This window comes from Miniopterus natalensis, chromosome 12 (assembly GCF_054644295.1).
Source record: "Miniopterus natalensis isolate mMinNat1 chromosome 12, mMinNat1.hap1, whole genome shotgun sequence".
Taxonomy (NCBI): Eukaryota; Metazoa; Chordata; class Mammalia; order Chiroptera; family Miniopteridae; genus Miniopterus; species Miniopterus natalensis.
The window spans coordinates 49721357-49735760 of NC_142092.1; the positions used below are offsets into that span (position 1 = coordinate 49721357).

At 45.0% G+C, this 14404-nt stretch overlaps 1 protein-coding gene across 1 annotated transcript in view; it reads left to right on the forward strand.

The window, feature by feature from the left end:
• Positions 1-10323, forward strand: part of CCDC180 (coiled-coil domain containing 180) — a 45979-nt gene extending 35656 nt beyond the window's left edge. Inside the window, 8 exon segments of the mRNA XM_087823214.1 lie at positions 738-804; positions 1527-1668; positions 4588-4748; positions 5320-5457; positions 6104-6215; positions 8038-8143; positions 8885-9020; positions 10195-10323. Coding sequence (XP_087679340.1) covers positions 738-804; positions 1527-1668; positions 4588-4748; positions 5320-5457; positions 6104-6215; positions 8038-8143; positions 8885-9020; positions 10195-10323 — 991 coding nt within the window.
• The last annotated feature ends 4081 nt before the right edge of the window (positions 10324-14404 follow it).

Genomic DNA, 14404 nt, shown 5'->3' on the forward strand with positions numbered 1-14404 from the left:
ACTGGACAGGAATACCCGCTGGATCTGTGCAAATTGTGTAATGAAGCCTCAGTATGCTCACAGCCACCTAAAGGCCAGAGGTATCAGAAGGAAAATGTTTAGTCCTACAGGAAGTCCTGCTCATTGGTTAATATTTATAAGAAATCATTATTTCTTCTTTCAACCAATACAGAGGCACTGATAGGTGCAGGCACTGCACTGGGGCTGGGGTTCCATGGTGAAGAAAAATAGACACACAATCCGAAACCTCCACCTGCTGGGAGAGATGGAAGTTAATCAGCTAGTCACACAGATAAATCCCAGATCCTCTATGGGGAGTGCTGTACGGTTGAGGGCCACTCTGGGAGCGCTGGAATGAGGCAGTCAGGAATTGCCACCAAGCCAGGATCTGAGGAAGAACGGGAACAAATGTGACCAAGGAGAAATCAGCAGTGTCCTCTGGAGAAAAATCAGTCTGTGCAAAGGTCCTGGGGCAGGAGTAATTACAAGGAGTGATAAGGCCAAAGGAGAATAGAGACACTTGGAAGGGGCCAAACCCAGCCTCTCACACAAGAGGCATTAAACTAGACAAAGAGAAATATTAGGTGGGTGCATGCTTTTGCATCACGTGAACTGCCCAACTCCAATCCTGGGTGGGCTGCTGAGTCCTTGGAATGTTCTGTCTGTTTGGTTTTGTCCACATCATTTGGTGTGATTAGACCAGACCTCTCAGGGACACTTATCCATGTGTGTTTCAGGGATTTTAAAGGGATCATCCTGACCCTCCTCTGGGAGAACAATGAGCATCTGATGAACGTGGTGGAGGTGAGAGCTGCAGCCCACAGGCCTCTGCCTTCCTTTCTGCCAGCCACTGCCACATGTGCCCAGCGCCTGTGCCTCCTGCATCCTGCTGATAATGGCCTTGCGGGTGGGACTGAGAAAAGGGATTCCAGTCCCCATGACCATGGCTACCCAGCTAAACCATAATTCATTTACCTATTTATCCAGACACCAAACATTTCTTGGACATTAATTGTATGTCAGGTACTGGGTGTGCCCAGAGGAACAAGCCCATCTCTGTCCCTGAAACCAGTCCCCACCAAGAGGGTGACAGACATGGCGGTACCACAGGGAGACAGGTGGGATGTTGTGAGCAGACACCCGGGTGTCCTCCAATAAGAGCCACTCGGTACCTTGTTCCAGCCTCCCACTGAGCAGGGGCTTCGGATCATCCGTATTGGTGGCCCCCAGCCTAGTAACCAGCCTGGCACTTTATAGTAAGCTCTCAACCTGGCCACTGAGAGGAGATTCCATTTGGGTCTCGAAGGATAAGTACTATTTTGCCGCTCACTCACGTGTGCCTTGCGTAGCTCTGTGATACTGGCAGTGGCGGAAAGGACAGATAAGCGGGGAAGAGCGTCACTGGCAGAGGGGACAGCGGGAGAGAAGGCTGGGCAGTGTTGAGAGCAGGGGGAGGATGCCAGGAGCATGGACCAGAGTCCCATGGTGAGGGTCCTTGCCCACACACTGTCAACCTTGTTTTGCAGGAGTTTTACCGCAAAGAGAAGCGCTTAGTCACCAGGCCTGACTGCATGTACGATACCTTGGAACAGTGCACTGAGAACATTGGCAAGAAGATTCTGGAGTACCAGAGCCAGACAGACGAATACCACAACTCCTGCCTCATAGGTGGGTGTGGGCAGCCGGCAGGCAGGACCCTGGTATGGCACGAAGCCACTGTTTGAGCTAGACCCGGGCCCTGCAGCCTGCATGTCACCCTCCTGACCTGGAGGTCACAAGGTGAGGCAGAGGAGCCTCTCCATGAAAAGACATCTTAGAATTAGGTAAAAACCTTGATCAGATTTAACTGGGGGAAATAATAATACCCCCACCCCCAAAAATGTCCCCTTTTCTTAAGAAATATGGTGATTTGTATAACTAAAAATGTTTTGTTCATTGCACAGATATTTTTGACAGCTTTATTGAGATATTTATATACATACAATGTACTCACTTAAAGTGTATGATTCAATGGGTTTAATATATTCACAGAGTTGTGCAACCCCCTGTCCCTCCATCACTTCCCCAGCCCTAGATAACCACTGATCTATTTTCTGTCTCTATCGGGTTTCCTATTTCAGACTTGCATATAAATGGAACCATGTAGTATGTGGTCTTTTGTGACTGGCTCCTTTCATTTTGCATAATGTTCTAAAGGTTTAGCCATGTTGTCACATGTATCCGCACTTCATTCCTTTTAATAGCTGGATCATGTTTCGTTGTCTGCATCTACCACATTTTGTTTATCTGTTCATTCATTGATGGGCACCTGATTGTTTCTGCCTTTTGGCTGTTGTGATAATGCCTCTGTGAACACCCGTGTACATGTTTTTGTGTGGAAATATGTATTCATTTCTGTGAGGTGTATAAATAACTAGGAATGGGATTGCTGGGCCATATAGTAACTCTGTGTTTAATCATTTGAAGAATCTTTCCACAATGCCTACTGTATGCCTGGCCTGTGCTGGGCTATGATGGACTTGATATAGACACAGCCTCCTGGGGATCAGGGACATGAAAACAGGCAGGTAGAATACATCTTGCCATTCACATTTATTATTATGACATAAAGGGGTTGTGAAAACATGACCATTGCCCTCCTTTTGTCCATTTCTCCATGTTCCTCTGCATCTTCATCCACAGCCATATGTGTTTTATGCAGTTGTAAGTCCTAATTGTTTCTCTTGTAAGTCGGGGAAGCTGAGGGCCCATTATAGGCCTGCTGTGTTGGTTGAAAGGCAGCATGGACAGAAGAGGGAGAGGATTAGGGGGTAGTCAGACCTGGGGGCAAGACCCAGCACTGCCGTCTCCCAGCTGTATGACCTTGACCAAGTCACCTTGCCTCTGTGAGCCTCAGTTTCCTTGTCTGTAAACTGGAGATAAAGACAAAACCCACTATGCAAGGCTTTTTTGAGGATTAACCCCCTTCCACAGACCCGCCATGTATGGAGGAAACAGTCTGCCGTAGCTCTCATTACTGTGGTTGTGCAATGAATGGAATAGAAATGACAGGCAGCATCTCGATTTTCTGGCTCAGTATTTTCCCAGGTTCTCTGGTCGAATGGATTTGAGAAATGCTGCTGATTATGTGCCAATCTAGAAGATTCTCAGTTCAAGTAAATGGATGCTTCCATTTCTTAGTTTGGGAGTTCAGTAATCTGACCAACTCGCCCAGTGAAAACATGTAAAAGATATGTTTGTGATGAAATCTTTTAAATGCATTAAGCTAACTATAAAGTAACAAACACACAAGGCCCCCAAATTAAATTAAATAGGAACTCTGAGAAATAAATTGAGCAGCAGTTTTGGCTGTGGCCCTAAGGACTTTGCTGACTCCTAGGTGATTTTAAGCCTGTTTTCAAGGCCTTCAGGGCATTGGGAACAGGAGACAAAGGCCCAGACCTCCTAAGGTGGAAAGTCTGCAAGGACACAAGCCACATAAAACTGGGACTCTACCTGCAGAGTAAGGTGAATGCGACAAAACCACCCCTCTCCCACAACTAGAAGGAAACTGTCTTACTAAAAATCTTGGTGCTGGGTAAGGAAGAGAAGAAAAACTCCAGTGAGAATCCATACCCAGAAGGTGGCCTTTAGATGGTTTTTAAACCTGAGGTCACGCTGAGATAAACCTGAATTCAACTTCCTGTGGAGCATCCAAAAGACCTCTCCCTCATACTTTAGCTTAAAATGATCTTGAGTTAGTTGGGCCCAGATGCTTGTTTAGTAGAGACACTACAGATCTTCTGTAATAGAATATACCTTCAATTCAGGCCTCCAAGGACTTCCCAAAATAAAATGCCCAGCATAAGAGCTCACAGTAAAAATAAACAAACAAAGCGCACACACAAACACAAGAAAGCATGAGGTAGGCGGCAGGAGGAGGCCAGTAGGACTTTATATATTGAACGTATCAAACACAGAATATAAAAGAATGTATTTATTACAGTTAAATAAAAGAGGAAATTGGAAACATGAGTAAGGAGCAAGGGATTATTAAAATGACCAAGTAGATATGAAAGAAACCCAAATAGAACTCCTATATTGGAGAAACATTTGAAATTTAAAAATTATAAATGGCTTTACAGCCAGATTATTCACTGGCAAAGGTAAACTCAATGAACTGGAAGGTAGATACAAAGAAAATATCCAAAATGCAACACAGAAAAACAGATGAAAATTGGGAAGAAAGGTGAAGAGATATGGAGGAAAGAGCAGATACAAAGGCCCAAAGGGAGAAGAAGGAGGCTAGAGTCAAGGCAATATTTGAAGAGATAATAGATGAGACAATGCTTAAAGATACAATGTATTTTAAAGGATACGAAAAGTCCTGTAGAGCATAGAAGAGAAGTCCTTGGAACTTCTAGACTATACTAGCTTTTTCTATACTATTTTGGCCACATGACCCCTTTTGATGAAATAGCTGTTACCACATTGAAGACCAAGTCTTTCTCTTTGGGAAACTGCTTTGGGCCTTTGATGGAGAGATCACCTCAGCAATTTGGCTCTGCTCTGTCCTCTCCCTGGGTCCCCCACCCCCAATGTCTACAGAATTACGAGCCCAGATGAGGAGATTTGAGGAGCTACTGCCCCAGGTGTGTTGGCTGATGATGGAAAATTTCAAGGAGCACAGCTGGGAAAAATTTTGCACCACAACCAAGGAGACCCGGGAACACTTCTGGAATTATCAGAAGCAAATGGAGAAAAGGAAGGTGAGGGCCCCCAGGACTTGCCCTTCCTCTCCAGGTCCAGGGGCCCTGGAAGTTCAGAAATGAATGTAGGTCATAGGAAGAACTGAGTCCCAGGGAAGGTGATGGGCTAGGCTTGGGATTGTTGGATGGGGACTGAGGGACACAAGGAATTGGAGAAATGAGAGCAGAGCCAACAGCTTCTTCATTGAAGGCATTCAATAAACTCCTTGTTGGATTTAATGGGTGGGTCAGCTGGGTTCTATGTGGCCATAGTCATTGAGGTCAACAATGATTGTCTACCTGGTCTTGCAGCCATGGGATGTGGCTGCTTCTCATTTCATTAGACCAAAGCCCTAATTGTGCTGCATAGATGCTCAGCTTACCCTCTCCCTACCCTCAGGGTCGGCTCCAGCCATGCCCCTATCTTGCCTTTTCTGCCCACCCATGGCCCTTCACACCCCCTGGTCAAAACACACATCAGTCGGGCCATTTTCCATAATCGGCAGAGGACATAGGCCAGTGACATTTTGGTTCTGACCTCAACACAGCGTGGTTGAAATTCCTGCTGATTTCTGGATTTTTTAAATTAAAGGATAAAAATGCCCAGAGCCTTCATCCAAGTCTTGGACACCCTATATATCTAAAAGAAATGGAGTCTCTATGTCTACTGGAAGAGAGAAGACAGAAAGAAGTGGACTCCATGATTATGACAAACAAGGAGAAGCTGGAGGTCAGTGGTGCCATCAGTTCCCAAGTCCAGGACTGAGGGCTGCAACCCCCCCCCCCCCAGAGAGATCACCCCAGTCTGCAGCCCCAAGGTGCCAGCAGCGCAGCTTTTTGCTGGCACCTTGGCCAGACTGGGGGATGAAAGCAGGCAGGTTTTATAGGTGGAGATGGTCATTATTGGCTGCTTTAACTTGCCTTTTTTAAAAAATCTTTACTGTTGAAAGTATTACAGATGTCCTGTTTCCCCGGCCATTGATCCCCTCCACTCTGCATCTGCCCCCCACCAGGCCTTCTCCATGTTATTGTCTGTATCCATGGGTTATGCATTTAACTTGCATTTTTAAAATTTCTATATTAATTAATTAATTACAAAATTACTAATGAGAACTTTTTTTTCAAGATCCATGTCTAGTTTTATTTCTTCTTTGGTGAATTGTCTCTTGGCCATTTCTAAATCATTTCCTATCTTCAAGCCAAGTCACCTCTTGGAAGAGGTCTCCTGGCAGAGGACCAAATGCCAGTTACCTTGAATACAGCTGACACATGGCTTTGGTCTTTTGTTACCCACTGGCTCCCCAGATCCTCCCTCAGCCTGCTGTCAGAGGCAAGGTCCTCCACCGCCAGCACCGACTCCCCTGTGTTTCCCCCAGGAATGCACCAGGAGGCATGGCCGGTTATTCATAGCCAGCTTGGCCACCTTCACCGAGAAGTTCCTGCTGCAGTTGGACGAAGTGGTCACCATCGATGATGTCCAGGTTGCAAGTAAGTGGCACCACCACCCTGTGTCCTGGCCCCAGGGGGTTGGTGAGGCGTAGGCTGATGGGCCCTGTGTGATTTCTGCTTTTCTCCAACTCCACCAGAATAAAAACAGATTCTCCACGGAGGGAACTGAAGCATTTATTTGTTTTCATTAAAAGTACCTTTTTAAAAATTAAAATAGTAAATCCCAAATGGGTCAGCGATTACATGTTAAAAAAAAAAATGAAACTCTACTAGTAAATATTTTCATAATCTTGGGGTAGGGACAACTTTCCTAAGTATGAGATGATAGCCAGGAACCATAAAGAAAATGGCTGGCACTTGTCTGTGGCCAAAACAAAGACAAGGGGAAATTTCGAAAGAAGGAAAGGCAAACCACAAACTGGAAAAATATTCCTAATATCCTAAAGGTCAGAGAAAGGCCTAATATTCCTGTGGTACAAAGAACTCTACCAGGTCAAATTTGTAAAAAGAGACAGAAGACAAACACATACAATTCAAAAGTGAAGTAATTCATGTGGCCAGTAAATGTAACAGATGCTTGACTTTACTGATGATGAAAAATGCAAATATGAATAATGAAGATATCAGTTTTGGCCAACAGCCTTGCAAGGCTTTTAAGTTTAGTGGCAACCAGCCCTGGTGAGAATGTGAGGAAGCCCTAATGCCGCAGAGACCCCTGGAGAAGTGTAACATCGATACCACTCTCGTGGAGAAACCTCTGTCAGTACCTGTCACAATTCTTAATGTGCACACCTCACACCTTTGGACCTCATACTTCCTTATCCTAGGAGTTTATCCAACAAGAACACTTGCACAGTTTTTCAAGGATATGCTTCAAAGCATATTCATCACAGTACTAATATTGCAAAGAATTGGAAAGAATACTGATATCTAGGTATAGGGGATTGGATAAATTATGGCCAAAATGTACAATGACTACTGTTCAGATATTAAAGTGGGTTTAGCGGTCTATATGTATGTGAAAACATAAGTTGGCAGTCAGTACTTGTCTATGATACCATTAAAAAAAAGCACACACATGATATAAACACACATACGTATATGTAAATGAATCCGTGCGAGAGAGACAGAGAGAATGAGAGACAGAGCCTGAGAGGCCGGACTGTTGACAATGATCCCCTCTGGTGACTGGGATTACGAAAGACTTCTAAAATCTTTTCTTTTTCCAGGTTAGGTGATGTTTAAAGTCTTTATAATGTGCATATTACTTTTATAACTATAAAAGACCCAAATCATACCTTAAATCTTACCCATTTATCACTAACCTACTAAGTAATTAAAATGTATTACTTTTATTAAAAGTTTTATTACAAAGACAATAAATATTTATTATATAAAATAAGAAATTCAATATGAATTACAAAGAAAGTTAAGAATACAGCTTGCGGCCCTGGCCAGCGTGGCTCAGTTGGTTGGGCATCCTCCTGGGCACCGAAAGGTTGCTGGTTTGGTTCCCAGTCAGGGCACATGTCTGGGTTGTGGGCTTGATCCCTGGTGGGGGGTGTGCAGGAGGCAGCTGATCCATGTTTTGCTCTCACATGGATGTTTCTCTCTCTCTCTCCCTCTCCCTTCCTCTCTCTCTAAGAATCATTAAAAAGTCTTTTTAAAAAATAAAGAATATAGCCTACATATCTGGTGCATTCAGCTTTTCAGTGGAAAGGGGCTCTGCCTCCCACAGGAGACTCCAAATGGGGAGAAGGGGAGTGAGCTTCATTTCTCTAAATGTAAGGTCAGGGCCTGGGCCCCTTGAACTCAGGCTGTGGGCGAGGCCACTGTCAGTAACCTATCTCTTGCCTGCCAGAGATGGAGCCCCCCAAACAGAAAACATCAGTCCTTATACGGAGGAAACTCGCCGGGCTCTCCCTGGAGGAAGAGAGTGAGAAGCCCCTGACTGAAAGGGGGAGCAGGTAAGAGCCAAGAACAGGAGAAATACCATGAATGGCTATATTTGCTGGGGGCAGTGCAGTGAAATAACAGACCTGGTACCCTGGGAAAGGCATTATGGTTCTATGCCTCAGTTTCCTCATCTGTGAAATGGGCACAACAGCCTACCCTACATGGTATTATGAAGAGAAAGTTAAATGAGATTGGAGTGCCCATGGCACATACTGAGAACTCAGTGGCTGCTAGAACCTACAAAGGGGTCCACAAAGAAAAGGAGGCCTATCCCACTGTGAGGCACATTCTTGGGTTGCAGGCGGCACTGTGAATGTGTGATGAAAGCTATCAATGTGCTTATTACTGTGTCCCGAGAATGTGACTCTGGAAGAAGTGAGGCAGTGATTTGCCCAGCTAAGTTCTTAGCAGTGGCTTTTACAGCACAGCAGGAAAAAAATAGACCAGGAACTGCGACTGCCACCTACCTGGCTGGCCGACTGATGAGGAAACTAAGGCTCTGAAATAGGAAGCAACTGGAGCAGTGACATTCCCCTTCCCCACACAGAACCCAAAACTGTTTATTCACATGGATTTAAACAGTATGAAAATACAAAAAATAACTTGAAGAAGCTTAACATTAAATGCTCAGAAGGGCTTTTCTTTTAATTAAGACATTTAAAGAAATGCTACCTTTCCCACCAGGGTTAGTGGGTGCACAGTGAATGTTGACGCCAAGCCTGTGGGGCTTTTACATGCATGTTTGTTTGTAGGAAGTGGCCTGGAATCAAACCCACTGAAGTCACCATCCAAAACAAGATTCTCCTCCGGAAAACATCATCGATCACCACCATGAAAACAACCCTGGGCCACCTGGCAGCCGTGGAAGCCCGAGATGCTGTCTACCTGGTGAGTGGGGAGACGGGCTGGGACAGGCGTGTCCACGGGAATGCACAGCAGCCCAGTTTGGCTGGCTGGAGGAGAAAGCTTCCCATCACAGGTGCCCTGACATTTGTCCATGGAGCAGATGACACAGGTCAGGGTGCCACAGAGCACAGTGTCAATACTCAAGACAGTTGCTGTTCTCAAACACAAGGATGTGAGCTGCTAGCCATGCCCAGTCCAGTCCCAGTGACAGTGTGGGTGTGATCGCATGAGCCCCACTGCTGTGGGAGCCCAGTAAAAACACACCCCACCCAGACTGAGGGCTGAAGGCTTTCCAGAGGGACAGTTGAATCAGAGCCAGGGGCCAAAGTTAGCCGGAGGCATGGAGGCCCTGGGAACAGTGGGTAGAACAGCTGACAGTTTCTTTCTCAGCATGAGGCAGCTCATTGAATCCTTGTAACAGCCCCATGGGGAAGGTAGAATTGCCCCCATGTTACTGATGAGGACACTGAGGCTTAAAGAACATGCCCCCCCATATGCGACTACAGAGTGGCAAAGGTAGGGTTAGAACCCAAGTGCCTGTTAGATACCCGGGCCTGCCCAAAGAAGAGGCTACACCCTGATGCCACCTGTGGGACCTCTCAGCTCTGAAGATGTCTGGACCTTTGGTCCCAGTGCCCAGAGAGAAACCTTTTCCTGCCCAGAGATATGCTGACCCTGGTATTGGGAAAGCCTACAGTGCCAGGGCCAACCCTTACCCAGCCATCGTGACAAACCCCAGGCAGAGGGGGTGGCTCTGCCTGCTGAGTCCAGTGAGGGCTTGAAGCCTGGAGGGCTCAGCCCCCCGAGGAAGCCAGGACTCCTAAGCTCCAGGGAGCCACAGTGCGGGGCAGTAGTTAGGAAGAACTGTGGAGTCCGTAGTCTAATAGACGGGGGTCCTAGCCCCTGCTTAGTCTCTTTCTAGTTGGGTGACCCCAGGCAAGGTTCAGACTGAGCCTCAGTTTCCTCACCTATAAAACAAGGAAAACAATCAGACTTGCCTGACTGATTGTTGGGCAGATACATGAGAAGTGACTTGTGGAACTCTTGCCAGTGCCTGGGATGGGTGAAAGCTACCTGCCGGCATGTGCAGTGTTCCTCTAGGGCAGAGTCCAGATGTCTCTTCTCACGTGGCTTCCTCCTGCTGCCTTGCTCCTAGAAATATTTAGCATTGTTTGAAGAGGAGTTGAAGAAGATCCAGAGAGACAACACAGCACAGCTGAAGGAGGCCCAGCGCTGGAAGGACAGCTGGAATAACTCCGTGAATACCATCAAGGGCCTGTACTAGTAACACCCTCAACTCACCCCAAATAAAGGCTCCTTTTTTATGGACTCCTTTTAGATCTCTCCATCTATCTGTGTGTCCATCTATCCATCCATTTATCCATCTGCCCATTCATCCATCCATCCATCCATCCATCCATCCATCCATCCATCCATCCATCCATCCATCCCTGCTTTGTGCTCAGCACTGTAGCTTCATCAGTGACCAGGACGCGATATGATCCCTGCCCACATGGACATCAGTTCCAATGAGGAAGACTGAGCTGAAAGGAGGAGTTCCACATGATTGGCAGGGATGGTCACTTAAAATAGAGACCAGTATTCCAAAGGAAATACCTTCCAAAAGTCATGCTTGGTGCTTCCTCTTGGAAAATGAAATAATTAAGTCTTCTGGAAAAGAGTATATTTTACATTTTAAAAAACATGAGTTATAATTGCAGCCATGCACTGATTCTTAGAACCAACAAAGAATTAATCCAGTGTTGTCTGGGTATCTGCCTGGCAACGTGCCTGACCAAGTGACTGCATTTTGGAGAAAACCTTCTAGGCCTCCTTAATTTTCCTAAGGGCTCTCTAAGCCCCTGGGACTCAGATCATTCTCTCTGAAAAGCTCCATCCTGCTGTCTTCCTTGTTGATGTCCTCTTTTCGATTGTTAAGTAGCCCAACCATGCCAGGTCTCATTTGTCAGTAGCTTTCTATGCACTTGGACAGGCTGAACACATTCCTTTCTCGATGCCGTAGACTCCTCTTTCTTTTACATGTTTGGCATTTTGACTTTGCATCAGTTTACATTTTCACATGCTGTTTCTCTTTTAATGACTCATGAGGTAGACTCCTATATACCTGATGTGGTTTCCTCCCACCGCCTTTTCTTTCCTCAGCCCAGCATGTACTGCAGTATAAATTTTGTGCCAGCTGTTTGACTGACTGTTACAGAATCAGTAATATTGTAGTTGGTTGCCTTGCTTTAAAGTATTAGTTACCCCACCTCCATTCCCTACTGCACAGCTGGGCCCTTCACCAGCTGACAACTCAGCATCCACATCCTTGGAATCAGCCTAATATCTGGGCCTTGTCCAAGGCTGAGCTGTCTAAATGACCCAGCAGCTCGAGAGGGGACAGAGGCAGTCCACAGGACAGCCAAGACCTTCCCCTGCGCTTCTATGTCCTCTCCCTACACAATGCCACTTTAAGCTTCCGTTATGCTGTTTTCTAGTGTTGTGCGGCTGTGTGGCCTCCATAGCTTTAGGAATCAGTCCCTCCTGGGGATTAGCCCCTTTCAGCTGACTCAGCTTGGAGGCCTTTGTGGGCAGATTAGGGAGTTTTGCTTGATCAGCACAGCCTTACCTGAACCACAGCCTGGATTTGAGCAGGGCTCTGGCAATCTCTCCCTTTTGTTGTTTTGTTTTTCTCCATATTCAGTTAAAACAAACACAATTGTCTAGAAATTTCTCTGCATTTGTTTGTGAGGCAATAGCTGATGGGAAAAGGAGTGATCATGGTGTTAACAATTAACCAACAGTAGATCTGTCCAAAGATCCCTTTTGTCATGGATCTGCTTTTCCTGACCTTGTGTAAGAAACAAGTACCAGTGAGGCTGGGTTTCGTCCACATATACAACTTTGAACATGTTGTTATTTAACTTCAAAAAGGAGCTAAGATTAGTATTGCTAAAGCTATATACAACTAAACAGCTCAGAGGAAAAAAAGATGAATAAAATCTAAACTCTTTTCAAGTTGTTCACAAGGGAGGTGAGACATGGACTCACCTCCTACATTCTCCACTGTAGACATGTTTGAGGAACAAGTCAGGCGCTGTAGGAACTCAGCTCGAGGACGAATCACTTTCAGGTGGGCACTTCAGGGAAGGTTCCCCAGGAAAGGAGTTACTCAAGACATTGAATAATGCTGCAACCAAGTCCCTGAGGTTCATCTGGTGGTACACATGGTGATAGAAATGAGAGTTTGGACTTTGGTTTCCTTTTTGAAGACAGCACATAGAAGAAACAGATGAGTTCAGATGGGAAGTGAGCTGAGGGCAACCAGAGGCTTCTCAAATTGCCTCTCTAAAATTTGGAGGGTGGAAGAGACATTGGTAAAGATGCCTGTGGCAGCTGCAAAGTCCAGGAGGCTCTGAGAAGGAGGATGAGTGTCTCTTTCTTGGGCTGTATTGCAAACACCCCCCAAAAAACCCATCAAGTGAGATAAAAACAAAGTGTGAGATAGGTGCTTGGAACATGGTTGCTGTCTCCCTTGCATTGTAAATAGTGCTTGCTGAACTAAGAGAAGAGAGGGTCAGAAATTCAACTCAACCAATTATTTTGGTTTGTCTTCCTTGTACAGGTATTTTGGTATTTGTGTCCAATGTGGCTCTCTCAAAATAAACAGACTACCTGGGTGTGGGCAAAAATGCATGAAGAGCTTTAGATGGAGGTTTCTCACTTGAAATATTTCCACCTTTCTCAGCCCAGGATAAGCTGGCAACAAATCCATCTTCCTTCCTCACACCTGGGCCTTGATTTGCACTTCAAGGGAAGTTGTCATGGAAAGGGAGTGCAAAACCTTCTCTGAAATCATATGCCCAATTTTGTATCTATGTGTATCTGTGTTTCACATATTCTGACCTCCTTCCTAGCCAAAAGGTAAGAACCATTGTGCTTAAAGAGTAACCAAAATGCATCATCTTGGAAGTCCCTTAATTCCCCTGAAATCCAATTATGTCCAGGGCATGGGGTTAATTCTTGAACTCCCTGGGCCTTGGACCATTCCCAAAGAAAATAAACACAACTTCCTAACCTGTTCTTGCTATGTCAGCTACCCAGGGACTTCTGAGAACTGTCTCCTATGTCTTAGTCAAAAATCTATCTAGAATGGACACTTGACCCAAAAACATCTATGAAGGGCCAATAAACATGAAAAGATGCTCAGTATCATTAGTCATGGGAACATGCAAATTCAAACCTCAATGTGATACTCTATATAGCTACTGGAATGGCTAAAATGACAAAGACTGACAAACTAAGTACTAAGAGGGCCTGGAACTACTGGACCCCTCATACATTGCAGGAATGTGTGGGAGGGGACTCCAAAAGGGGGCAGCCACTTTAGAAAGAAGTTTGACAGTTCTTATAAAGTTAGGCATGCACCTACTCTATAACCAGCAATGAATTCTATTCCCAAGTCTTTTAGCAAGAAAAACAGAGACCACACAGAGATCTGCATGTGATTGTTTACAGCAGCTTTATTCATCATAGCCCCAACCAGGAAACAACATAAGTGTTTATCAAATATGAATGAATAAAAAATTATGATATACCCATGCATATGACAGAGTACTAATCAGCAATAAAAAGGAACAGGTCCCTGATATATGGGACAACATGGGTGACTCTCAAAAGCATTATGTGAAAGAAACCAGACATAAAAGACTACATGCTGTATAATTCCATTTACATGACCTTCTAGAAAAGGCAAAGCTATAGTGACAGAAATCTGATCAGTGGTTGCTAAGGAGTGGAGGTGGGGGGAAGAAATGAATTGTAAAGGGGCACAACTTTTTGGAATGATCAATTCTTTATCTTGATTGTGGCAGTGGGCACATGATTGAATACGTTTGTCAAAATTCATCAAACTATATTTAAATTTTTATTATATGTAAAGTATTCATTAGTAAAGCTGATTAAAAAAACAAACAACAAAAACTAGCTGCAGAGCATCTTTTTTCTTAATCTGTAAGACAGTCCAAACATGAAACCCCTTTGTGAGGATAAAGGACCTCAGACTTGGGGTCAACTCACTTGGTTTTATCGTTTATTTTGTATATCAGACTCTGCAGTTTTTCCTAATTTCCTTCTCCAACTGGCATTCTTTCAACTGGTAGCAGCTTTTACATCTTTCTCCTCTTAAAAATGGAGCCAGAGGATGTTATGAGCACTGCAGAGTCCAAATTGGGTCTATTGTATTTTAGGTCTATTCAGTCCACTGCAGTGTTTGAAGCAGATTGGAGGGGAGAGAAGGGAGAGGGCTCAGAAACAGAATGAAATACAGCAGGGGACTGAAAGAAGTTCCAGAGAGAGGCACTGGC